This window comes from Panthera pardus, unplaced genomic scaffold, assembly GCF_024362965.1.
Source record: "Panthera pardus isolate Hobbes unplaced genomic scaffold, ASM2436296v1 HiC_scaffold_25, whole genome shotgun sequence".
Lineage (NCBI taxonomy): Eukaryota > Metazoa > Chordata > Mammalia > Carnivora > Felidae > Panthera > Panthera pardus.
The window spans coordinates 15,837,694-15,863,658 of NW_026526821.1; the positions used below are offsets into that span (position 1 = coordinate 15,837,694).

General features: G+C 44.2%; 1 protein-coding gene and 1 long non-coding RNA gene across 7 annotated transcripts in view; one reads left to right on the forward strand and one right to left on the reverse strand.

Moving 5' to 3' along the window:
* Positions 1-21,684, reverse strand: YWHAB (tyrosine 3-monooxygenase/tryptophan 5-monooxygenase activation protein beta). Of its 3 annotated transcripts, none has more exons than XM_053890221.1 (6): positions 21,497-21,684; positions 6,590-6,892; positions 4,281-4,404; positions 3,227-3,390; positions 2,310-2,405; positions 1-2,010 (listed from the first exon to the last, which is right to left on the reverse strand). In XM_053890221.1, the coding sequence occupies exons 2-6, from the start codon at positions 6,881-6,883 to the stop codon at positions 1,954-1,956; spliced, it is 735 nt and encodes a 244-aa protein (XP_053746196.1). In that variant the 5' UTR covers positions 6,884-6,892; positions 21,497-21,684; the 3' UTR covers positions 1-1,953. The 3 variants fall into 3 exon arrangements, with proteins under 3 accessions (XP_053746196.1, XP_053746198.1, XP_053746197.1); XM_053890223.1 differs by lacking the exon at positions 21,497-21,684 and adding an exon at positions 18,141-18,163; XM_053890222.1 differs by lacking the exon at positions 21,497-21,684 and adding an exon at positions 10,098-10,324.
* A 249-nt stretch (positions 21,685-21,933) lies between these two features.
* LOC109272390 (uncharacterized) overlaps positions 21,934-25,965 on the forward strand; it is a 34,385-nt gene continuing 30,353 nt past the window's right edge. For all 4 annotated transcript variants that reach the window (XR_008417713.1, XR_008417714.1, XR_008417715.1 and 1 more), the window contains exon 1: positions 21,934-22,091. This is a non-coding gene — a long non-coding RNA (uncharacterized LOC109272390). The remainder of the gene's footprint in view (positions 22,092-25,965) is intronic.

Genomic DNA, 25,965 nt, shown 5'->3' on the forward strand with positions numbered 1-25,965 from the left:
AACTGATAAAATTTTTTATTTCACTTTTGAATTTTTACACTTTTCCTGATTATTCCATGTAAGGTGGAAACTAGAACTTTGAAAAGACATACACAAATCTAGTACATCGGTAACCGGGGAGTTTTCTTTTTTCGCTATACTATTTTCACAACCACAGGTGTGCTTGCTCGGCAATAGAACCGTCACAGAAGCAAACGTGAGGCAGAATACTGGTGAGGAAACACAAAGCAAGAAAGAGCTACCAGATATACAGACAGGCTCGTTCCACATTCACTACTGCATTTTCAAGCGCCAAGTATTAACTGCACATTTTTGTTCAGCTAGAAGGGGCGGGGGGGGGGGGGCAGGGATTTTTTTGGGGTTTTTTTGTTTTTTCCTTTTTTTTTTTTCTTTTGGTTTGTTTTAATTCAGTGCATGAATGTTTCTTTTCTCATTTCAGCAGATGGACAAACAGGTGGACACTACGGCTACATGGAATGTTCAAGGGAGAGGGGGGAACTGTGAGACTGGTAGGCCTGGCTATTCTGGACTCTCCCCACTGCGGCGTTCATGCAACTTCCCTGCATCATAGGGTCTTGTTCAAACAGGTCTGTGAACTTGGCTGGAGGAGGCACACTTGGGAGATCTGGTGACAGGTACTAACAAGCATTATCAGGGCTGGCTGCAATACAGGGAGAAATCATGGATGTTTAAAAATACTTTTTCCATTCAGGTTTCCGTATGACTGAAGAGCAACAAGCGTGCTGAGAACCGGAGGAAGCCAGAGCTGTGTGCTGGGAGCTCTTCTCAGAAACTCTTTGAAGCGCCGCCTGCTGACCAAAGTGCTCAACAACTCTGCTCACTCCCTGCAGGCCCCCATCCCTGCCCAGATGGGATTACATACGATGATGAACGGAAGACAACGGCAGAATTCAAAAAGAAAACGGTGTCAGGAAGCAGGACAGAAACTTAAAGAGGGAAAAGAATACCAAAGTCAACAGTCAAAAGGGACAGTGGGAAGAACGTTTCGATTTCAAAATTTAGAAGCCGGGAGCTAGGAAGCACCTGAAGATTGAGTACTTCTCAAGTGAGAGGCAGTCTCTGCAGAACACTACTCTTAAAGGTATCACCCAGGAAACAGAGGCGGCCTTTTTGATAGGCTACACACACGGCTTTTTGCTCCTCTAGCTCCCGGTTATAAGGAAAACAGATTCCACCACGGGAGCGTAAGACAAATCAGTATGACGGCTGTAGGAAGGGGGTGTTAGCCACACGTCACACAACACGTGTTCCAGGAGCACTGGACCTTTTCACGGGGTCAAAACCCAATTATCTGCCACAAAGAGTTTCCATTTCAGGCTTCGAGTTTACTCAGAGGAAGACACTGTGGACGTCTGCGGTCACGAACTTTTGACTGGCAACAGCCCGGACTGGCCAAGCGCCTGTAATCCCCCAAACACAGGCAGAACTACTGTGAGTTGCTGTCACAATTGAATGTCACAGGACAGGTGTCTCACTCCGCGCCCCAGCGTCACAATATAATCTCTATAACTTTCTGTACAACTTTACAATGGAACTGTAGTTCAGGGACCAGTTGGATATCAGATTAAACTTTCCAAAAAGTTACACATAATTCAGGTCTATTTTTTTCTACCAGTAAGAGGTCTGCTAAGTCACAAAACCCCATAATCACAGTGTTCAGTTAAAAAAAAAAAAAAAAAATTCAACACACAGTAATCCTGTCAATGTTAATCAAAATAAAAACTTCAGAATGCCGTGGCATTTATGTGACCAATCGGAGTTTTAGATACAAACGCCAGCTGTTTATCCCATGGACCATTTTGCTAGGCTGAGGCTGTGAAAAATTAAAAGTCGACGTACGACTCCTTTTTTTTTTTTTCTTTTTATCGCACAAAAGGGATATATGTGGAGGGTACAGAGTGACATCGAACAGATCACGAAGCACAACAGACATTAGTTCTCTCCCTCCCCAGCATCTCCTTCATCTCCCTGGTTTTCCGACGTCCACAGCTGAAAAGAGAAAAACAGAGCTCGGATCAAAATAGGGCTACTCAAATTCACGCAGCGAGATAGGCCCAGCCTGTGTCAGCTTACCTTCCATCTTCACTGCTTAAAATTCTTCCTGTATTACTGAAGACAGGGAGACTGCAGAGGTCAAAACTTCAGCAGTCATTTCTAACCAATTTAACAATTTTAATACTTTTAACATGTACTTGCAGGGTACAGTTCCCCTTGAGTCTTGGGCAATAGTGAGTAGGAACAAGATTATACACCCTCCAGAAACAGCTGCACAAACCAGCAATACTTACAGTGAGATTGTCCCTAAGCAACTGCATGATCAGGGTGCTGTCTTTGTAAGACTCTTCATTCAGTGTATCCAATTCAGCAATTGCTTCATCAAATGCCTAAAACAAAGAGCCTTTAGCAAAGCTGTCACAGGTTCTCTGGAGCTAGTTTAGCCCCATTTTTTTCCGTTAACAACAAGTGAATACAATTTCTTCTCCAGTACCGTACTATGGGGGAACTGAGGCTATTACGACCTTGTCTGTTAGCTGTTTCAGCAAACAGATAATGCATGTTCATAAAGCACCAACGAACAATGACAAAAAAGTCCTAGCTGAGAACTTCACTGTATGTGATAAGATAGCAGGGGTTACTGTCAACCCAGCACAAATTCACATAACTTTTTAACTGCCAAAGATATTTCCAGTAACCCTTTTTCTTCTTTCTTTACTAAAACTCCAAAGGTCTGGATACAGGGAATAAAGTGAGAACAGAAGTTCACACCACTAAATCTGATTCAATTAAGTGCCAGACCTTAGAGAATTCATTTCATACAACTTTTCCAGATTAAAAAATTCTTAAACAACAGTGTGCATGCTCAAAGACTAAAAAATATGTAGAAAAGGCAGCTGAGTTACCAACAGAAGATAGGAGGTAACCCAGCACACAAAGAAAACCTGGTCTGATTTCTTTCTTTGGTTTACATAGTAGTAACTTCAAATCTTGGTATGAGAAATAGAATACCTAACAGCGGCCTACAGAGCCCAGAGCTTGACAAGAAAAAACACACTACCTTCCTCCTGAATTTTCTTAAATTCAGTAATAAAAACAAATTCTTAAAAAACAAGCACAAAACCAAAACCAACCAACCAACCAACCAAACACACACACACACACAAACACTGTTTTCCTATGATCAGAAAGCACAGAAGGTCATTCTCACCGTTTTTGCCAGGCTGCAAGCCTTTTCAGGAGAGTTTAGAATCTCATAGTAGAAGACTGAGAAATTCAGTGCCAGGCCAAGTCGAATTGGGTGTGTAGGCTGCATTTCTTTCTTACTAATTTCAAATGCTTCCTGGTAAGCCTGCTGGGAGTTCGACACAGTGGCTGTAAGAAAGATAAGAACATTAAAGGGGAGGTTCTTTCCCAGGTGCATCGCACACTGGACCAGCATCTAGTTATTTTACCACACTGGGCGTGGCTGAGGAACCATCAAATGAGGGGTGTCTCCGCCACTTGATTAACAACCATTCGTTAAACGTATACTCTCAGCCAAGTACTACATGACATGCTTTGGGAGAAAATGAAAACAATTAGGACAAAGTCTCCTAAAGCAGTTAAGAAATACAGAGATAACCTTTAACAAGACAGAACACGGGAAACAATACGCTCCAGTGGAAGAATCATGGACTTTGGAGTCAACAGACCCAAACTCGAATTCCAACTCCTATTCACTAGATGTGGGGTTTGGAGCACGTGAAAACTTCCATGAGCCCTGGTTTCCTTATCAGAAAAATGGAACAGATTCCCACCGCAACTCCTAGAGTTTTGTAAGGAATAAACGAGATTCTAGAATACTTGGCACGTAGCAGGCACTTAAATAAAAGCACAGCTGTAGTTATCACCGTCACGAAACGCGTATGTGATGAAAGAAATGCATCACTATTTACTATAGCGGTTCTAGGCTACCAGATACTTCCAAGTTTCAATAACGAGCCTTTTTTTTTTTTTTTTTTTTTTTTAAGAAAAGGATCTCTTTAAATGCACTACTGCGCCACACTTTTCATGCCCTGTTTTCCCCTTAGATACATTCTGATTTGTCACCCCCCCATGACCCTGCTAATCACAGGTCAGCACAGTGCTGTGGTCTTCAAAATCTTCAGTACTGTGACAGTAGGGTCTATGAGGAACAAAGCAAAAACGGTTTTAAAATTCTTATGAAGGAAGACTGGCTCCACTACTGGTCAAATTTCTTAGGAGAAAAAAAAGTTACTTACTTTGTTTATTGTCTCCAGATGCCACCTCAGAAAGATATCTAAAATAATCTCCTTTCATTTTCAAGTAGAACACCTTACTTTCTGGTTGCGTAGCATTGGGAATAAGATATTTGTCCAACAGCTCCTAAAAAATGATTCACATTCTGTTAAGAATCTGGAAATATTAGTTAGAAGATGTTATAACTATGTTTGAGGTTCAAAACACATACTACCACTTCTAAATAATATTTTTGAAGATTTAAAAAAACATAATTTCCATCCAAAGCTTTTAAGTGGTTTTTAGCCCAGGTCATAACAGCAGATGCCTGTGTCCTTCTGTTAAAAATCACTCTGACCATCCACAAGGGGTTGATTAAAGTCTAGCCACACAATGGAATGCTACGTAAGGCCTTAAAAATGACGATGCAGAACCACACTGATAACATGGTAAGGTTCTCAAAACAAGTCAGTGGAAAAAAAAAAAGAAAAAAGGATTATAAATACCACATGAATCCTATTTGAATATTAAAATATGTATGTGCACACGCAAATATGGAAGGGAAAACTCTTGAGGGATATTTATCAAGATGTTAATAATGGTTCTCTATGTGACAGGATTAGAAATGATTTTTACTCTCTTATTTATACTCTTCTGCCTGGCTCCCCCCACCCCTTTTAAAAACAATAAACTTGTATTACTTCTGTAATTAAAAAAAAAAAAAAAAAAAAATCTTTACCTTTTGGGAGGAAAAAGGCGGTAATAGAGCAAAACTGCCAAAAACTAAGTTGAAAATCAATCGGACCTGGGTAGAAATCCCTCCTCTGCCACTTACTACCTGTGACCTTGTATTTAAGCACCTGTGCCTTAGTTTTCCCGGCTATACAATGGGGAAGCATAATAGCCATCTTCTAGGATAATTATGAGGATAAATGAGCCAGTGTATATGAAGCGCTTAACACGTTGCCTGGCACGTAGTAAGCACTCAAAAAGTAGCTAATACTATTATTAATAATAAATTCCTTTAAACATTTATGCTTACAACAAAAGCAGTTCTGAAGGAGTCCAAGCTTCGTATACAGAGCAATATTTTCGAAGAGTTGTTTTAGAATGTGGCATCCTGAAAAACTGGTTAAGAGGCAGTAAGTACCATGCTTTTCTTCACATTCTTTCAGATGCTCTTAAAAGCTGGTCTACATTTCAGGAATTATGGAACTTTCTTGCCCTTGGAATGCATGCCATACTTCATCTGAATACCAGATGTACCTAACATTCAGGAATTAGTGCACCATTAACAAACCCCCAAATTACGAACAGGCAACAAATTTAGCCATGACACTCTTACACCATGAGTCTCGTAAGAAGGGCAGCTCAATGCAAAAGCTTAGTTGTAAGGGAATTTAGTCAATCAGAGTGAGAAGCTGCAAGGGGCAGTCGTCATTTTAACACTCTCTGCAGACAGACAGGGTGTGACTCCTTATGGGTTAGGGAGGAGGAGTACTGCCTGATGGCTGACAAGCTTTGTACTGGTTTTCAAAAGAAAGGTGTCATGGGCAGTAATTCGGAGAGGCAGCCAGCAGGGGAGGAGGTAGATCCACAAGTGTGAATTCCTTTTCCCTTCAAAGCAGCCCTCACCGTTCATTTTTACCTGATTTCACCTGGAAGAAAAAGAAAGTTCCCAGTGGGCTCAGGATGTGAGGGAAAGGCAATATGATCATGACTTGCTCTAGGATACGCACCCCTCCCATCCAACCCCAGACTGTGGTCAGAGTGAAATAGTTCAGAATCAATCACTTGACCAAGGCTTATCTAAAACCCAGGAGAGGACAATCCCCAACCGCATCTGATCTGGCTTCGGAACGCAGGCCAAACTGTCGGGCGCGGCTAACTTTCAGGCCTTTACACTGTGCAGACGCGACTGGGAGAGGGTGAAAGGGAGCTCAGCTTCTTGCTCCCGTCTCCCCTGCTGGAGAGGCATCACCACTCAGCCTGACATACAGAACAGCCTATCTGTGGCTGCACCTACCTGACATCCTGCCTATCTGGACTCGGTTTCTAAAGAAAAGATGGAGGGATGCTGACTCAGTGTTCCTGTTTATCCCAGGTCTTTCTGAGGGGAGGGGAAAACACCCCATTTGTGATGAGCGACCTCTGATCAAATAAGAGGTGAGAGAAATCACATCATACGCTCACAAATTAGTTGCAACTGGTTTGCAGCTTTCCAGTACATTCCAACACCTTTCTCTCAGAAGTCGTTTGAGAGTTTGTATTTGCACATTAAATCGATACTGTCTGGAAATCACTATCTGAAACAGAAGCACTGGCCTCTTACCAGAACGTCATTGCAGATGTCCTGCAGTTCGGCCTCTATCTTCTCCCGGTACTCTTTGCCCATCTGCTGCTTCTTCTCGTTCCTCTCTGTCTTCTGCTCGATGCTGGAGATGACGCGCCAGGAAGAGCGGCGGGCGCCCACCACGTTCTTGTAGGCCACGGAGAGCAGGTTTCTCTCCTCATTGGAGAGTTCGTGCCCCTGCTCCGTGACCGCCTTCATGGCCGCAGCCATATCGTCATAGCGCTCGGCCTGCTCAGCAAGTTTGGCTTTCTGTACCAGCTCACTCTTATCCATGGTCGTTCCCTAGAACAGGAGCAAGAGAGAGAAAAGAGAGGAAGCAAGTGTCAGGTTTCAGGGCCCAGGAAATGCAATGTAAATCTTCTTCCAACCGTGTGGGGAGAATCATGCCTAGATACGAAACGTGTGCTTCCAAAAGCCCTCGGCAATGCTGAACGTGAGCACTTACAGGGTTAAGAACTTTGCTAAGCTTTCTAGGTTTCTTTCTTTTTTTTTTTTTTTTTAACCAAGAGTAGATATGTTCACAACAATCCCTTCCCCCTTTTTGAGGTGAAGAAATGGAGGTTCGGAGAAGGCTCCAGGCAACCCTGCTGAGAGACCCCTGGAGACTCATCTCTGTCCCCACGTGTCCTGTCTGCCTTCCCAGCACATGGAGGCTGCTGTACCAACTATTTCTTTAGAGGCTTATGCTAAACACACATCCTTAACTTCTTTCCAGAACTGTCTGGTTTTGACCAGTATGACTTTTTTTCCCATAGTATAGAGAAAAACACCTTACGTGTGATGAAGTGTGATGATTGCTTCCATTAATTTTAAAGCAAAGCTAGAGCTTTAAATGTTACATTTGGTAGTGCCCATCAAGAGCGGGCACCTAAAAATAGGAGCCATTGTTACCGGATCTTCTGCACTTTGCTAACTTTGTTACAAGGACACATTGTAGACAAGAGCATAAACCAAAGGCAGGCAGATTCAGCTCTCTCCAGCATCGCCTCTGCTACTTACAAGTGAAATATGACCTTGGTCACATCACTTAACCTCTGAGAGCTTCAATTTCCTTACTGGAAAGTAAGAAGAACATTACCTACTCTCCAAAGCGCTGCCGTGAGGAACAAAAGACCTGATCTATGTGAAGGTGCTTTGAGAAGTTTAGAGCATTACAAACAAGCATCAGGCACTAATTTTGTATATGGCATAGGTTGTAAGAGGAATGCATTCAAGATGCACGGCAACAGAACTTCAAACCATAACTGAGTTCATTTAAAAAAAATTTTTGAGGGGCGCCTGGGTGGCTCAGTCGGGTAAGTAAGTGTCTGACTTTGGCCTAGGTCATGATCACGCTGTTTCCAAATTCACGCCCCGCATCAGGCTCTGTGCTGACAGCTCAGAGCCTGGAGCCTGCTTCAGATTTTGTGTCTCCTTCTCTCTCTGCCCTTTTCCCGTTCGGCGTGTGCACTCTCTCTCTAAAGTAAACGAACATTAAAAAAAATTAAAAAAAAAAATTGGAACAGTCACTTTCACTGACCTCAGCTTATCACACCTTTTAGACACCCATCAGTGAATACGCCTCAAATTATTCACCTCACCTTAGTCAATTCCTCACAATAATCACTATTTACAGAGAATTCAGTTTTGGGATAATATGTAGCTAAAAAATTTTGTTAAACAAAACGAACCAAAAGTTTGTTTTACGTACTGTTAGTTTAAATTTTGATATGTCCCTCTGTGCCACGGTGCACAAATATACTATTATCTTAGGTACAAAAAGGGAAAATACTACTTTAAATAATAGTAGGAATATCAGTATCTGTTTAAAGTTTACTTATTTTGAGAGCGCATGGGGGAGGGGCAGAGAGAGAGAGAGAGAGAGAGAGAGAGAGAGAGAGGGAGAGAGAGAGAATCCCAAACAGGCTCCACAAACTGAGATCATGACCTGAGCCAGTATCAAGAGTCAGACGCCCAACCAACTGAGCCACCCAGGCACTCTGGAGTTATCAGTATTTTTAAAACAAATTCTTTCAGGGGTGACTGGCTGGCTCAGCCAGACTCTTTCTTGATCTTGGGGTTGTGAGTTCGAGCCCCATGCTGGGTGTAGAGATTACTTAAAAATAAAATCTTTAAAAGATAAAACAGAAAACCCAAATTCTTTCATTACTATATACACAGCATCACAATTTAAGACTCTGAAAATGACTAATAATTTTAAAATAGCAAAGGAAGTACAACCTCTCCTCACAACATGGTTTTGCCTCAAGTATTTCTGCACTTTCATTTATTTATTTATTTATTTATTTATTTTTAACGTTTATTTATTTTTGAGACAGAGAGAGACGGAGCATGAACGGGGGAGGGTCAGAGAGAGGGAGACATAGAATCTGAAACAGGCTCCAGGCTCTGAGCTGTCAGCACGGAGCCCGACATGTATTTCTGCATTTTTAAGCAAGAAATTCTACAGACAGGGCCCTATCACATGAAAATGTGTTATTAGATGGAGCATAAGATACGCCCCAAACCTAGACTATTCCGACAGATTTGGTTCTCTAAGTTCAGAACTACTATTTTCCTTCCCACTGCCTATGATCTAAGTCATACTCAGAGCCTCGTCCTACATAAGGCTTGCTAATTCTAAGCTCACACTCAGTGAAGCAAGTCTCACCTGATCTGCCCGACATCTTCACCCACGTCACTAGAGGGAGACTGTAACAGAGATAATAACCCTCATGAAACATTCCATTTGCTCTCCTACATTTTCCGGCAGTCCCCAGGGGCACAGCGTTCGTTCTAATCAAACAGCGGCAATGATGCTATTTCCAGGTGACAACTGAAAGCCTGTATGTCATCGGAGAGGCTCTCTTCTTACACAGCAGCCACCTAGAAGGCCGTGTGCTCTAGACGCTGTGCAGTGCCGGAAGCCCGAGTCCCTGAGTGACTGTCGTGCAGGGACTCCTACAGGCTGGCCCTGGACTGGAAGTATGGTCACTGGGTGAAGTCACGGAGATGCTGGTGCTGTTGGCTGCCACAACGCAGCCTAGTCTACTCTGATCAAAGTCCATCAAAAGGACGCCATCCTTCGTGTTCAAATTACACACTTACTCACTATGTCTAATTTTCTTGACCACAAAGTCTTTCAGACTCTCAGACAGCAAATAATCCTATCTTCGCTGCTCCTCAAAGTGAGAAACATTCTGAGAGAAGCTAACTTTCAATAACTTCAGAAATGTTCCAGTTTGCGGATGAATTCAAAGTTAGCGATCACTCAGTGGCCCACTCTGAAGTTCATCGAACAGCACTGTGCAACTCCACCAGGAAAGATTCCAATTAATAAAGAACTGGCCCAAAGCCAATTCAGAGCCAAGCCATCACATGCGGGATTATAAAAGAGTAGTAGAGAAACACAAAGGATCAACACTGCCCCAAAGATGCCACGAAACTCTTTGGCCTTGCCAGCCCCCCACTTAAGCTCCCCTCCCAAACAGTGAAAGTTGAATCCTACCTCTCTGAAGAATCCTGACTGCTCCCTGGGAGCTCCCAAAGGTACATGCCCTATTTCTCAAAATCAAATATGGGCTGTTTCGGGGCCAAGTATTTCAAGCTTCTTCAGAAGTTGCAAGAGCTTCTTGGACATTGAGAGCCATCACGATATGTTAAGACTGAATACATGTCTTCAAAAATGTACCCATCTGTTTAAAAAACTTTAATTTCATACACACACAGGCACACGACAACTACAACAAACAAAATCCACAGCCAAGTGTCCTGATGCCTACTGCTTACATAACTTTTGACTTATATAACACGGATTTTGAAGCAGCTAGACCAATTTCAACAGGAAATGGGTTACACAACACCCAGCAGTTTGGAGGAAGGCAGGAGACGAGAGAGATCTGGAACAGTTCCTAGTTCTGCATCTGCAATAAGCCTCCCTTCCAGTCTCCCCAGACCCACGGCCTTTAGTCTCCTGTTACCTTCAGCCCTCTTGGTGTCTTAAAGCACAGACCCATTCTTAAAACTCTGACTGAGTCACTTCCTGCTCAAAATTCTTTAAAGTTCCCTCCCGCCAATAGTAGTCGGATTCACTCCCGTCATTGAAGATTTTCCAGCCTATCTTTCCAGCCTTTTGCCAAAACATGCCCTCCACACAATTTGTGCTTCTGCCAAAATGGTTTTCCTGGGAGTCTGCTTTTCGGTCTCCATGTCTTTGCTCACGAAGCCACTCCCTCTGCCTGGAATGTCCTTTCCCATCTACTGAGCATACAGAATTCTTCAGAGAGTGGCCCGAGTGCCATCCCCCCAGGAAGTCTTTCTGAAACCACCAAGCTGGAGATGTCATTCCACCATGGTTGATAGCCACCGGCCACATGTAGCAACCATGGTATTTTGGATATATGGAGTTAAGTTTTTAAAAAAACTATTAAAATAGGCGCACCTGGGTGGCTCAGTCAGTTAAGTGCTGGACTCTTGATTTCAGCTCAGGTCATGATACCAGGGTCACGGGATCAAGTCCCGACTCAGGTTCCGCGCTGGGCGTGGTGCCGGCTTAAGAGTCTCTGTCTCCCTCTGCCCCCCTCCTCATCTCACACTCTTTCTCCAACGAACAAAAAAAAAAATTAAAAATAACAAAAAAATAAAACATTATTGAAGTAAATCTCACATGCTTTTTGCTTTTTTAATGTAGCCACCAAAAAATGTTTAACACGTGAGGACTGTATTCTATTTCTACTGGAGAGAGCTGCTCCAAGCTGAAAATATTCTCAACAAAGCATTTCATCTATCTCTCTCTTCACGACTTATCACACTTCTTCAGTACTAAAATGATATGTATTTATCTCTAAGTCCCTCACCACACCATAAACTCTTTAGGGCATTATCTCCCACAGCACCTTGCACCCGATCCGCATCAACTGGCATCTGCTGCATGAACAGATCCCCAAATGAAGGAATAATAAAACTGCAAACGTGGCAGTCTTCCCTCCGCTCAGATAATTCAAAACACCAAGTACCTATTCTTCACAAGCACATTAAATCCTCATAATGTGTGTACCTCATTCCTTGTACGCCTGCATCCTCCTTCAAAATTACTCTGCCAAAGGCATGCATGGCACAGGGAATATCGTTAGTGGTACTGTAACAGCGCTGGACGGTGACCGGTGGCAGCTACGCTCGGGTGAGCACAGCATTGACGTGTAGACTTGTCGAGTCACTATCTTGTTCACCTGAAACTAGTGTACCACGGCCAGTCAACTGTACTTCAACAGAAAAAGAGAAAAAAACCAAAGTAACTTAGTCCCGCCCCCACCCTCACTCAGTCACCCTCAACGACTCTTCTGGCAGCTCCACCAAGTCTAAACTCTGCCCGGCCTTCGAAGTCCTTTGTCGATGTGGCTCTTCCGTACCGGTCCGGCTTTCTCACTGGCCACTCTCCAACATGGATCTTCCTCTCCGGCTGGAGAAGACCCTCGAATACCCTACACGTGTCAGGCTCAAACACCCCTGAAAGGGCTTTTTTAGTTCCTCGGTCTAGAATGCTCTCCTCTGTACTTCCTGCCTACGCAAACCCTATCCATCCACCTGGCTAGAAAGCCTTCCATGGCTACCCCAGCCCCTGCTGATGGACCAGCCTATGAACCCAAATGTACCTGTAGCCTATGACACAGTCCAGGGCCTACATTCCATATGTTTTCTGGTACACACGATGAGCAGGGTCCCTTCACCAACAGTCCCACGTGTTATGCCCTCACAGGAAAGCTCCCCGTTGGTTTCTCACTTAATGCCTAACGCTGTGCCAAGCACAAAACTAATGCTCGAATAAGTATCTGTCAACTTTTCTCAACAAATCAGTACCGGGAGAGCAGAAAGAGCAGGGTAGCTGTATGTGGTTATGGCAGAAAGGCAACAGGACCAGGTGTAAGAGCGGGATGTGCTACTACAAAGCCCCGTGAGCTTGTTCGATCTCAGCCTTCCAATCTGTGCACTGGAGACATGACATCTAGCTCACAAGAGGTGCTGTGATGAGGTGGTGCAGGGAATTAAGGGAAATCTTTTTCTAAAAAGAAATGCATAGTGTGAAACCAATGGAAGCACTATTATTCCTCTAACAGTACCTACACATCCCTGTGTCGGCCCACAGATGTGAGCTCGGTTTTTTATTTATTTACTTAACATTCAACCCAGGAGAAGGAAACCAAGTCTAGATTCTTCTTGCATAGGAGGTGAGTATGTTACAATGTTAACGTTCCTAGATAAGACTCCAGCCTTCAACAGCCTCAAAGTGGACACACATGTTAACCATAACACCTTCGCTCATTAGTTCCTAATTGAATTTTCTTGAATTGAATGCCAAGAAGTGACGGTTTATAATCAGGACCTACTTTTCTTCTGAGACTCTCAACCAATGTCCTACCAAGAGAAACATCAGCAAGAGGTCTTTTATTTGCCTCCCCGAAACCTTAAAAGGCTGTGGCCTCACCATCCAGCCTGGCACTGACCGCTCAAAGACGCCAGAGCAAACCTGTTGGAGGCCGCAACACATCAAACCAGGCAGAGTACCAGCAGACTTCCTTGTGCTGGGCACCAATCAGGAATGCCGACACGGAGATGCCTCAGAACGGTTCTCAAGCACAGCCATATGATGATGATGGGTGTCTATCTCTGCTAAGCCAATGGATGAGGTCCTGTAAACACTTTAGAGGACTGGGAAGCATTTGCCGATTAAATCAGCAATGCTTAGTGAAAAACTGGAAACAAGCTAAATCTCCAAGAGCAGAGCGGTTAAGAAGATGGATAGTTGGTATGAGACTACAGGCCTGTTAAAAGAAGGGAATTAATGTCACTTATCTATTAAAGAGATACATATAATCGGAAGAGGAAGAAAAAGAGGCACAAAAGTATTTCATTTTTGTAAAATACCGCTAAGTGATATTATGAAGAATAATTCTGAGGGTGCGCATGAAATGACAGGATTTCCTTCAAATACATGAAACATCAAATCTGACAGTAAATGCTGAAATGAAAGTATCTACGAACCAACCACGGCCCTCTATCTCAAAATTCTTTGCCTAGAGGATTTCTTTTAGCCAGGTTCAGAATACTGAGAGGCCATTTCGCAGTAGCGTGAAGCAGATATCCAAGCACAGGAAGGAAAAAAATAAAAATAAAAATGACTACCCAGTGCTAATCCATATAAAAAAAGAAAAGCAGCCTTGCAAAGGAAGAAAAGAACTGAAAATGACCTTGTGAAACGTGGCCTTCAGCTATATCTAACTTTCAGTTATGTTTTGTCTTCAAGGAAAAGGACATGCTCACTTCTAAAATACTGAGCTTTGGGGCACCTGGGTGGCAAAGTCGGTTGAGCGTCCAACTTTGGCTCAGATCATGACCTCGCAGTCCGTGAGTTCGAGCCCCGCGTCGCGCTCTGTGCTGACAGCTCAGAGCCTGGAGCCTGTTTCAGATTCTATGTCTCCCTCTCTCTCTCTGCCCCTCCCCTGCTCATGCTCTGGGTGTGTGTCTCTCTCTCTCTGTCAAAAATAAATAAACATTAAAAAAATTTTCTTTTTAAATAATAAAATACTGAGCTTTAACGGAGCTTAATAATTTGCTAGAAAAGTTAAAATAAGGATGCCATGGTCTATCATGTGTCTAATTATGAAACACACGGGAATGGAATCTGTTTCTAGGAAAGCTCCACATACAACAAATCTGGGCTTCAAAAAGAGAAATTTGGCGACGTTTAAAGTAACTTCTCTAAGCCTCAGTTTCCTCAAATGTTAAAAGGAGACATTAGTTGCTATCAAATAAGATGATGTGCAAAAAAAGGGCTAGTAGGTGCCCGGAGTAAAGGAAAGAAAGTAGACACATTCTTACCCTTAAGCTACTTCACAAAAACGTAGTGCATATAATTCAGTGTGTTGAAATACTGCAAGTGAAAAAACTCTTTTTGAGTATGAACTCTTTTCTTGGAACTCACTGACAGGAGCACCTTAAAAATCTAGACTCCCAAGTTTCCACGGGGTAGGAAGGGATCGTAAATCTGACTAGCGTTCAGCCGCACCATTCCGGACAGAGCATCCACAGCACCATAAGGCCAAAGGTACAGTTCTGGAGTCACTCCGCTGAAGGAAAAACAGATGCCAAGCTACAAGCAGGAAGGAGTGAGAAAGTCAATGGGACCTGGTGGTCAGGGGGTGCTACCCAGAAAAAGTGAAGTACTCCTAGCTCTTAAAGAAAACTACTCGCTGAAAAACACCCACTCTAAACATGTCTGTGTGCCATTCAACACACAAAATTCAGAGTCATGTCACCAACTTAATTCCGTCCGAACATTTGCAGGCTCTCTGTCAGAAAATGAAACAGCATGTCCGAAACACAAAATCATTAGCGCTGATGTCCAGCAAACACAGAATTGTGGAGGAAAACTTCTATTTCAAAATGTCTTTCCTCTTCTGCATCAGTTGTTGAATATTGTTGTTAATTACGTCCAATTAGCCAAAACTAAAACAATGGAGGTATTAAGTGATACCCAAGGTCACACAATGTGAACCCAGCAGACAGGACAACAAATTGATATCTTGGCTTTAAAGGATCAATCCCAAAAGACAATATGCTGATTCTGATCCATAAACGCAGCTCAACTGGTCAATCTTGTAAATAGGGTTCAAAAGCTTTGAGCCCACCTACATAATGGAGTGACTCAGCCCAACTACCAGTACCACACCCCAACTCTATAGGTTACCTGACCTCTGTGAGTCTGTTTTCTCATGCATAAAACAGGCAAATCTACACAATATGGTTTTTGTAAGAAGTAAACCAGTTCATGATGCAAAATACTTAACAGTCTCTACACACTGTGAACACTCAAATAGCAGCCACACAAAAGTGGTCAGCCAGGGAAGGGACACTTAACTACAGACCTCATTTTTGTTTTTAATGTTTATTAGAGAGAGAAAGAGAGACAGGGTGCGTGCACAAGCAGGGGAGGGGCAGAGACAATCCGAAGCAGGCTCTAGGCTCTGAGCTGTCAGCACAGAGCCTAACTAGGGGCTCAAAGTCAGGAGCTGTGAGATCATGACCTGAGAGGAAGTCAAAGTCAGAGGCTCAACTGACTGAGCGACCCAGGCGCCCCCACACCTCATTTCTTTTAAATCCAAATGGATTTATTTAAAGACGTTTAAAAGAAAGACACATGTTAATTTACCTATGCTTATTTCTAAAGTAGCACTTAGCATAGTTTACCCTAAATGTCTTTGTTGACTTCCACACTGGACTGTGAGTTTAAGGCAGGAATCCAGACTTTATCTCTGGGCACCCAACTTGTGGCATAATGCCTGCCATGCTGAGTAGGACTGTTTCATCACTTGATGCACCCCCTTTTTTTTTTTTTGAAGTTTATTTATTTACTTTGAGAGAGAGAGAGAGAGAGAGAGAGAGAGAGAGAGAGAGAGAAAACACAAGTATGAGTGGGGAAGGGGCAGAGAGAGAGGGAGAGAGGGAATCCCAAGCAGGCTCTGTGCTGTCAGCATGTAGCCTGACACCAGGCTCAATCACACGACTTCGAGATCATGACCCGAGCCAAAATCAAGAGTGGGCCACCTAGGTGCCACTCGATGCACTTTTTTTTTTTTTAATTTTTTTTAACGTTTTATTTATTTTTGAGACAGAGACAGAGCATGAACGGGGGAGGGGCAGAGAGAGAGGGAGACACAGAATCGGAAGCAGGCTCCAGGCTCTGAGCCATCAGCCCAGAGCCCGATGCGGGGCTCGAACTCACGGACCGCGAGATCGTGACCCGAGCTGAAGTTGGCCACTTAACCGACTGAGCCACCCAGGCGCCCCATCGATGCACTTTTTTAAAAGAAGTGCAGAAGGCTGTTATTTCCTATGTGGACAGAGATAAGTAGACCACATCTGACCTATAAAATACAGACTATATTTACATTCTGCCTTAGTCTACTTTTTGAGTAGAGCCACCTTAGCTCCAATCAGAAGACAACACTATACTTTTTGACTAATGTTTCTCAGCTACTAATTTTTGAATTATTTTTTAATGTTTATTTTTGAGAGAGAGAGAGAGGGAGGGAGGGAAGGAAGGAGGGAGGGAGGGAGGGAGGGAGGGAGGGAGGGAGGGAGGGAGAGGGAGAGGGACAAAGGATGAGTCGGGGAGGAACAGAGAGGGAGACACAGAATCCAAAGCAGGCTCCAGGCTCTGAGCTGTCAGCACAGAGCCCGACACGGGGCTCAAACCCACGAACTGCGAGATCATGACCTGAGCTGAAGTCAGACACTTAATGGACTGAGCCATCCAGGCACCCCCCAATTTTTATATTTATAGATTCAAACTGAGTTTCAACAAGCCCTTAGAATATTTTCTGTCCATCTCCTCTTTTCAAAAGTCCATGCCAGTTGATTGTTGATTTAATAAATAACAAAAATACCCATCATTTATGGTTTACCTAAACGTGTACAGCACTAGGCCTTTATCATCAACTCATTTAATCCTAAGTATTCTATGAGGTAGGTGCCATTGTCCCCTTTCACAGATGCCAGGAGTAACCTGCCCACGGTCACACAGGTATTAGCTGCCGCATGGTCTTTACTCTATGTGGCACTACCTCCTAATGCTCAACTAGGATTCCCAATGCTTACTTAAGGAAAAGATAAAATGGACAACTTTTCAAAAAACATACAAAGTTATTACAGTGAGATTTCAGAATTGACCTTACGTTAATTCATCTAGCTTTAAAAATCAAAATAAAATTAAGGAGTTAAAAATAGCATATGCCAAAAACTCAAGAGACTGTCAAATAAGCTTTGAGGTCTGTGGGCAAATAGAACAATGGCCAGGATTCATATCTACTTTATTGTTACCTCTGTCCCGGTCAAGGCCATTCAGAAATAACTTTTACTGTTGGGTCTCTCAGGTTAAACAATGAAATAAAACTAACAGGAAAAAAACTTACATAAGAGAGAACTGGCCAGATTATTTAAAAAAAAAAAAAAAAAAAAAGGTTGTCTCACTAACTTACTGTTGGGAATGACTTGTTCTCTTGAGGTCATCAATCAATCTCATCTCATTATAAGTACATATTAGAAACACAACTATGCCTGTATTAGAAGATCTCTTAGCCCAGAAAGCAGTAAGCTTTTTTACTTGGCTTTTAGCACACATATCCCAAAATAGAAAGTACTTTAGTCTCTTTTTCCTCCCTAAGTATTCCCCTTAGAAAAATTCCCTTAGAATCCAGCTCCAACTGTAAAGTTTCTCCCTCATGACACACAGATGACGACCAGAACCAGATTCCTGTAGAGACCAAGATGGTTGTAATGCTCAGAAGGTGCTTTGAAAAAGCAAATTTCTCGCCCCCTTGCTAGCGTGAACTGCCACCTCTCCTACAAAAATGCAGGAACCAAGGGGTGTAAAGTCCCTTTACAAGTAAATCTTAGTTAGTTCTGGGGTATCCTTATTTAAAGGACAGCTGCCTAATGTGATGCCACTGAAAGAATAGGTAGCCTAACAGGAAATTATAATTTTCTCTCTACTTACGTAGATTTATTTTCTCATCTCTTCCTCCCCAACAAAATAGGGAAAGTATCAAAATCTACAAAAAAAAGTAGTATGATAAACCAAAATCAGTGATGACAGTCCTGACCACATCCCATTAGGTAAAGAACCTAGGATTAGATAAATCAGTGTGCCACAAAGTAACTGATGAATCCTTTTCCTAATATGAAGCAAATGCTAGAAACACTGGGGTCTTCACAAGCTTGCTTCCTGATGCTCACCAGCAGTATCATCCCTACAGGTCAGAATGAATACGGTCCCTCCAATGTATTACATGACATTTATCCTCAAAAACAGCTAAAATTCCTGCCCAAACACATTTACTGTAATAGGATATGTGGAAAGAAACATTACGAACTAAATGGTGTTCACACAAAACATGTTCTACCATTAGCAGACACCTATTATTAGAGCCAAAGTGCCTGGGTTTGATTTCTGGCTGCAGCGCTTACTTACCTTGTGCTGTGTATGGGTCTAAGTATATACACCCCTGGGGAAATTATCTAACTTTTCTATGCCTCAATTTCCTTATCTGTAAAATGGGGCTAATTGTACTTACCTATCGTTAGTTGTTATGAAGACTTGGTTAATATGTGTAAGGTGCTTAGAACAAAGCTTGCCACACGGTAGGCAGTGTAAGTGATTACTATTATTATAGGCTAATTACCTGATGCTACCTCATCAGCTGACGAATAAATTACAAATGGACGGCTTTTTTTTTAAGTTTATTTGAGAGAGAGCTCACGTGCGAGCAAGCAGGGGAGGGGCAGAGAGAGAGGGAAAGAGAATCTTAGGCAGGCTCCAGGCTGTCAGAGCAGAGCATGAATCAGGGCTCAAACTCACGAACTGGGAGATTGTGACCTGAGTCAAAATCAAGAGTCAGACGCTTAACCAACTGAGCCATCCAAGTGCCCCACAAATGGATGGATTCTTGTGTCTATGCTATGTAGCATTTATGCTTTGTCTAGTCTCTATATATGTATATTCACAGATATAGTCAACTAACATTTATTAAACACCTACTATACCCCATATGTTTATTTTAATTATTGAGTTTGTCACAACACAACAAAGACTATATTACCATTCGTATTGTACAGATGCAAATAGGCTCAGAAAGACTGGAGATGCTATACACAAAATAAAGTTCTACAATAATATATCGATTTTTGAAAAGCAACAGGTATATAAAGCAGGGATGGGTCTCATGAGAATGCAGCTGAAGAAAAAAGAAAGCTATTAATAGTGGACTCTGTGATTTAATAAAAAAACAAAACAAAACAAAACCAAAAGCTTACATTGAACAGTTTACAGTTTGTAAAAAAGGCCTCAGGACAACTCTGGAGATAGAGAAGCTAAGAACCAGAGATTAAGTAACATGCTAAAGATCCCACAGCTAGAAAATGCCATAGGCAAGACCTGAACCAAATTTATCTGACTCCAAGTCCAGTGCTCTTTGTTTCTATATCCACAGCCAATTGGGCTAAAGTCACTTTTTGCAGTGGCTCAAGTCTCTGGAGACTGTGCCTCCGGAACTAGCATCATGGGAATTTGCTCCGCCTGGTTTCATGGAGGCTGCCTTCCTGATCTATAGAGCTCCAATTCTAAAATGGCTTCAACATAACACAAGCACTGCATGATGGGAAATGTACAGAAGATTATAGGGTAGGAGCCATACTCCAGGAGCTGACAGTCCAGAAACATTTGCTCCTGATGAATGAGGATATTCAATCTAAAAATTAGGTGTGTGGTCTAGTTCAAATTACCTCATTTCCCATAAAGACTTCATCTGTAAGATGGGTGAATGGTTTCTTATCTCACTGAAGAGAGTCTAGGAAAATAATTCAGTAGATGCTATGAATTATTAGCGTTCCATTTGGAAGACCACACCTAAAATTCTAAGTAGGGTTCAGTAAAAACTGACACGTTTTACCCTCACCATTCTGTATGCTGCTAGGGAAAAAGATCCAAGAAAAATGAGGGTTCAGACAACTGAGATATTCCTGAGAAATGGGGTACGTTGGGAGCAGTCAAGAAAATCACTAATAATCAAGCACCATTTATACATATAAATTTCCAAAGAGAAAATGCAAAAAGCTGAGTAGCTGTGTGTCCAGTTCTATAAACTGCCTATGTGTGTGGTTTCATTTGAACAATTGAGACACAGTGAGAAATTCAGACAATTTTCATGTTCTTGAAAGTGCTTCATCTTTCTGCTTTGGATCCTGTGGCCGCCTGATTTTGTATGTTTATAACATCATCTTGCCAAATTCCATCTCCCACACAGGACAAGTAAAATCAGAGTCTGATGCTACCTAGCCTTACCAAAGAAAAAGGGAGTGAAGCCAAGGACAAGAGACATGCATTTTTACAGAAACGCTGGCAAATTACCAATACTGCCACCTTTGAAAACCCCATTACATGCAGTTCTCCATTTGCAACAAAGATGTACTCAATCCTCTAAAGATAAGGGGCCCAAATCAATCCCACCCCTTCCCCATCACCAGGGAGGGCACCAGGCAAATTTCAGCCCCAAAAACGTGCTAACACACAGTATGGGTAAATGTTGGGTGAGGACACAAAAGACTTTGGCATTAAATGACGGTAAATACCGTGGGAAAACACTCCCGATTTTCAGTCTCTGATATTTTTTTCCCGGGCATCAGGCCTGACTCAGTAACCGGTTCCAACAAATGCATTTTCTTGGTTCAAACCTCAACCCTGTGCTTCTCAGGGAATCTCGGGTTCTGCTAGGCTCCCAAGCCAGCGAACGATGAAGAAATGGCTTTACTGCAAAGTGGGAGGGGGTTTCCCCTTTGCTCTCTCCCAAGGTTAAACCCCTTACCCATCCAGGGGAGTCGATACAGGCCCTGGGCCTCGAAAACTCGCCCGTATTGGGTTAAATTTTAATTTTTGGAAACCAAAAAGCAAGGAACAGGATTAATAGGGCTTAAAGGGTCGGTTTTCGCCAAGGAGCAGGGAGGGGTCGCGCAGGGATCGAAGCTGGGAAGGGGGGGAATGGAGGGTCGGGGGTCCGCGGGTCGACGTCCCTCCGGGTCGCGTTCGGAGCCGCACCCCGCCCGCAGGGCAGGGCCGCAGGCGGCGAGGGCTGCCCAGGCCTTTCCGAGAGCGATGGGGCTCGGCCCCGGAAACAGGGAGGGGCCGCGGCCAGGCCGGGCCTGCGCCGCAGGCGGCCTCGCGGGGCCGGGGAAGCCGCGCGCCAACACCTCCCGGGGTCCACCCGCGGGTTCGCCCGCGTCGCCACGGCAGCCGGCCCCTGGGAAAAGCTTCGCGCTTGGGCCCCCAGGGGCCCCGGGCGGACCCCGCACCGCACTCACCGGGGGAGGACAACAGGGAGCAAAGGTGATTGCGGGCGAAGCTCCGAGCGCGGGTCACCGCTTCCTTCCCAAGCCCACTCCTCAGGCAGCAGCGGCGGCGGCTGCAAAGGCGGCGGCGGCGGCGGCGGCAGCAGCTACCCCGGCTCCGGAATCGGCGGCGGCGGTGGCGGCAGCTCCACTTCCGCTCCGGTCACCACTTCCGCTCCGGCCCGAGCCCCGCCCCGCCCCTGCGCCGGCTCCTCATTGGGCGAGCGGGCCACGGGGTTGCCCCGGCCGCCCGAGAGGGGCGCTGACGGAGGGAGGAGAAGGGGAGAGGAGACCCGGACGCCGCGGACGCGGAGCGAGGAGGAGGCGGGCGGAGGGGGACGGAAATGGGGGCGGAAAGAGGCGGTGGGAGAAGAGGGGGTGGAGCCGGGGGAGGAGGGAACGTGTGGGAACTTGGGGACTGGGCGAGGTGAGGGCATGGGCGGGCGTGAGCCCCAGGTGCTGCGCTCTCTGCTTGGGCTCGGAACCCGGCAGGACCAGGACCACAGTCTCCGGGGTCATCCGTTCCCTCCCCACCCAAAAAGGAATCGCCACCGGGTCGGAGGCTGAGGTCAGTCCCCTTTCGCCATGTGTTTTGGGAATACTGGACCTAGGGAAGGACAGAAATTGCTTTTCCCTCAATTTTCGCTTAATCTTCCCTTTAGCCCTTTACGGTACTTACCATTTTGCTCATTTGTGGCCCGGACCAGGACTGGAACCGGCCAAGTCTTTGGTTCTTTTTTTGAAGCGGGTCTCTGTGATCTCTTCGTTGAGACACGCCCTTCCCAAGCCTCCTAGGGAAAGCTTAAGGGAAGAAAACAGGCCTCTACAGCCCCCACTCCCATTAAACTCAGTTCTCCAGAACGTCTTTCACCTCTCCTCCCTCCCTTTCATTCATTCTTTTAACAAATATTTACTGAGCAGGCTTTGTGCTCTGTGCTGGAGACAGAGCAAGCATGAGACAGACGGGCCTTGCTGTCTTGGAGTTTACAGTCTGGTAGGAGAAAGAACAAAGTAAATAGGCCTTTGTCATCTCTCCTTTACCCTTACTTAGCTGAATGCTACAGACTTCTAACTCACCACCCTACCCTCAGCCCTGCCCCCATCAACTGCCAAAGTGATCTTTAAGAAATGCCATTCTTATCTTCCCTTTCTTGCTTAAATCCTTTGGTGGTTACTCAGACCTTGGAAGACTATTGATAAGCGCCTTGAGTGTGACTGGTGACAGTCAAGGTTCTCCCTTTCCCTGCTCTCTCCCCTCCATGATAAAACCCCATTTCAGCTGGATGATGCCCTATCCTCCCAATATGCCAGCTCCAGTATTTCTAAACCATTTGTGTTAGTTGCCAACATTTTTTAAAGACAGAAATTTCCGTGTGAACAGAAATCTGCATCAGTACTCCATCTGGCAGGACTGTGTTCACATTCCTGTGTGGCAACAATGGGCTGAAGCCAAGGAGTGGCTGTCCATTCTAGGTCAGAGACTTTTCAAAGTGCCAGGGTCCCCTCCCGACCTGAGTCTGCTTTTCTCATTTATGTATCTGCACGTAGGCATTTGTGCCAGTGACCCCTACACTTTTAATATGAGCAAGATTGAAAGAGAGTGTTGTGTAATGTAAACAGCACGGATTTGATGTTAAAACCGCAGGATTTGAACCCCAGAAGAGTTTCCAGTGCAAAAACTTCTCCATGGGGATCCATCTTTGGCAAACCAAAAAAAGATCAGTAATCTAGAGATTGGCTCAGGTTGAAATAATGCAGTGTAATCTGACTGTGGCTTCTGCCCCCATCCAGAAAATGCCTTAGTGGGTCAGAGGGCTCATGATAATTATACCCAAATGACGTCATCAGTGCGTTGAGGGAACAGAAGTGCCTTTTGCCAGGCACCCCTGAGTGTCTGCTAACAGGTTGCATGGATTACCTGCTTTCATCATCTCTGCATTCTAGGCCAGAGGTCAACAAACCACAGCTATTGACAGACAAACAGATACTGAAATACAATGTGGCAGATGAAGCCCAGGATATTTTGGGAGCCTGAGAGAAAGGCACAATCCATCTTGGGTTGGTGGGAGAGCAGGAAAGACTTTTTGAAAGGGAAGATACTTGAGCCTTAGATTCTATAAAGGATTTTTTTTTTTTAAATTAATAGGCTATTGGTGTAGAGCAGTTTCAGGTTCACAGAAAGATTAAAAAGTTCAGTGTTCCCATACACCCAATCTCTGCCCCTCCCCATTTCCCCTAACACTAACAGGCTAGTGTTGTACATTAGTTACAATCAATGTACCAATATTGATATGTTATTAATGCAATAGTTTACATTAGGGCTCATTTATTTTGTACAGTTCAATTAATTTTGACAAATGCACGATATCTGTATCTACCATTGCTATCTCCTACAGAACAGTTTCACTGCCTTAAACCCCCCTGTGCCGGGGCACCTGGGTGGCTCAGGCGATCAAGAGTCCTTCTGACTTGATTTTGGCTCGGGTCATGATCTCACAGTTTGTGACTTCAACCCCAGTGTCAGGCTTTTGCACTAATGACATGGAGCCTGCATGGGATTCTGTGTTTCCCTCTCTGCCTCTCCCCTGTGTGCTCTCTCTCTTCTGTCTCTCGAAAACAAACAAACAAACAAACAAACATTAAAAAAACAAAAAACTCCCCTGTGCCTTATGCCCAGTGGGCCAGCCAGAGAAGATGCTGAACAGGAGGCAGAATCGCACCTTGTTTTGTTCCTTCCTGTCCCTAGAGGGCCTGTACTCTCTCTGCTCTTTCCAGTAAATAACATTTAGGCTAAAATGAAAAAATTTTAAAAGACAAAAGAAACCCTACAAAAACCCAAGTATTCACTTACTTGACCCTCACCCCCTGCCCTCACCCCAATTCCTTGGCAATCACTTCTCTTTTACGCTTTGTTTTAATTTTGCCTTTTCCAGATGTCATATCGTTAGAATCCTAAGAGTGTCACCTTTCCTGACTGGACTCTTGCACTAAGCAATATGATTTAAGGTCCCTCTATGTCGTTTTATGGCTTGATGGTTCATTTCTTTTTATCACGAGTAATACGCCATTGTATGAACGTACCACATTTTTTCCATTCACCTGCTGTATGGATTGACTTGTGTCTTTTATTTTATTTTTAATTTTTTTAATGTTTATTTATTTTTGAGAGGGAGAGAGAGACAGTGTGTGAGCAGGGGAGGGGCAGAAAGAGAGGGAGACACAGAATGTGAGGCAGGCTCCAGGCTCTGAGCTGTCATCACAGAGCCTGACACGGGGCTTGAAGTCAAGAGCTATGAGATCATGACCTGAGCCAAAGTCGGACACCCAACAAACCAAGCTGCCTAGGTGCCCCCTTTTTTTTAAAAAAAACTTTTTTTTAATGTTTATGTTTTGAGAGAGATAGCAGGAGTGGGGGAGGGAGAGAGAGAGAAGGGGACAGAGGATCTGAAGCAGGTTCTGCACTGACAACAGAAAGCCCATTGCAGGGCTGGAAATCACAAACTATGAGATCATGACCTGAGCCAAAGGCAGATGCTTAACCCACTGAGCCACCCAGGTACCCCTCACCTCCCATCTTCCAAAAAGAAATGTAGAAGTCCTAGTCCCTGGTACCTGTGAACTGTGGCCTTATCTGGACAAGCCTTTGCAGGTGTAATCTAGTTAAGATGAAGTCATTAGGGTGGACTTTAATCCAATATGACGGATGTCCTTCTAAAAAGAGGAATAGGCCATGTGATGAAAGCGATTGGGGTGAGGCAGCCACAAGCCAAGGAACACCAAGGACTTGTAACCACTGCCTGAAACTAGGAAGAGGCAGGAAGGGATTTACCCAGAGTCCCAGGTAAGGGTGGCCCTGCTGACACCAGGTTTTCAGACTTCTAACCTGTAGAACTGTGAGAGAATAAATTTGGTTGTTTGAAGCCATCCACTTTGTGGGGCGTTGTTACAGCAGCCTTAACAAACAGATACACCTACTGAGGGACGGAGATCTTGATTCAGTTTCCAACAGTTGAGAATAAAACTGCTATAAACCAGGGCCCCTGGGTGGCTCAGTCAGTCAAGCATCTGACTCTTGGTTTTGGCTCAGGGCATGATCTGAGATCGAGTCCCGCACTGAGAGAGTGGGGAGCCTGCTTGGGATTTTCTCTCTCCCTCTCTCTCTCTGCTCCTCTCCTTCTCTCAAAATAAATAAGCTTAAAAAAAGAGAGAGAGAAGAAAAAATGCTATAAACCTCCTTGTGCGGGTGTTTGTGTGGACGTAAGTTTTCAGCTCATTTGGGTGAATACCGGGAGCACGATTGCTAAATCACATGTTAAACCTATGTTTAGCTTTGTAAAATATTATCAACCATCTTCCAAAGTGGCCGTACCATTTTCAATTTCCACCAGTAGTTAAAGAGAGTGCCTGATGCTTCATATCCATGTCAGCATTTGGTATTGTTA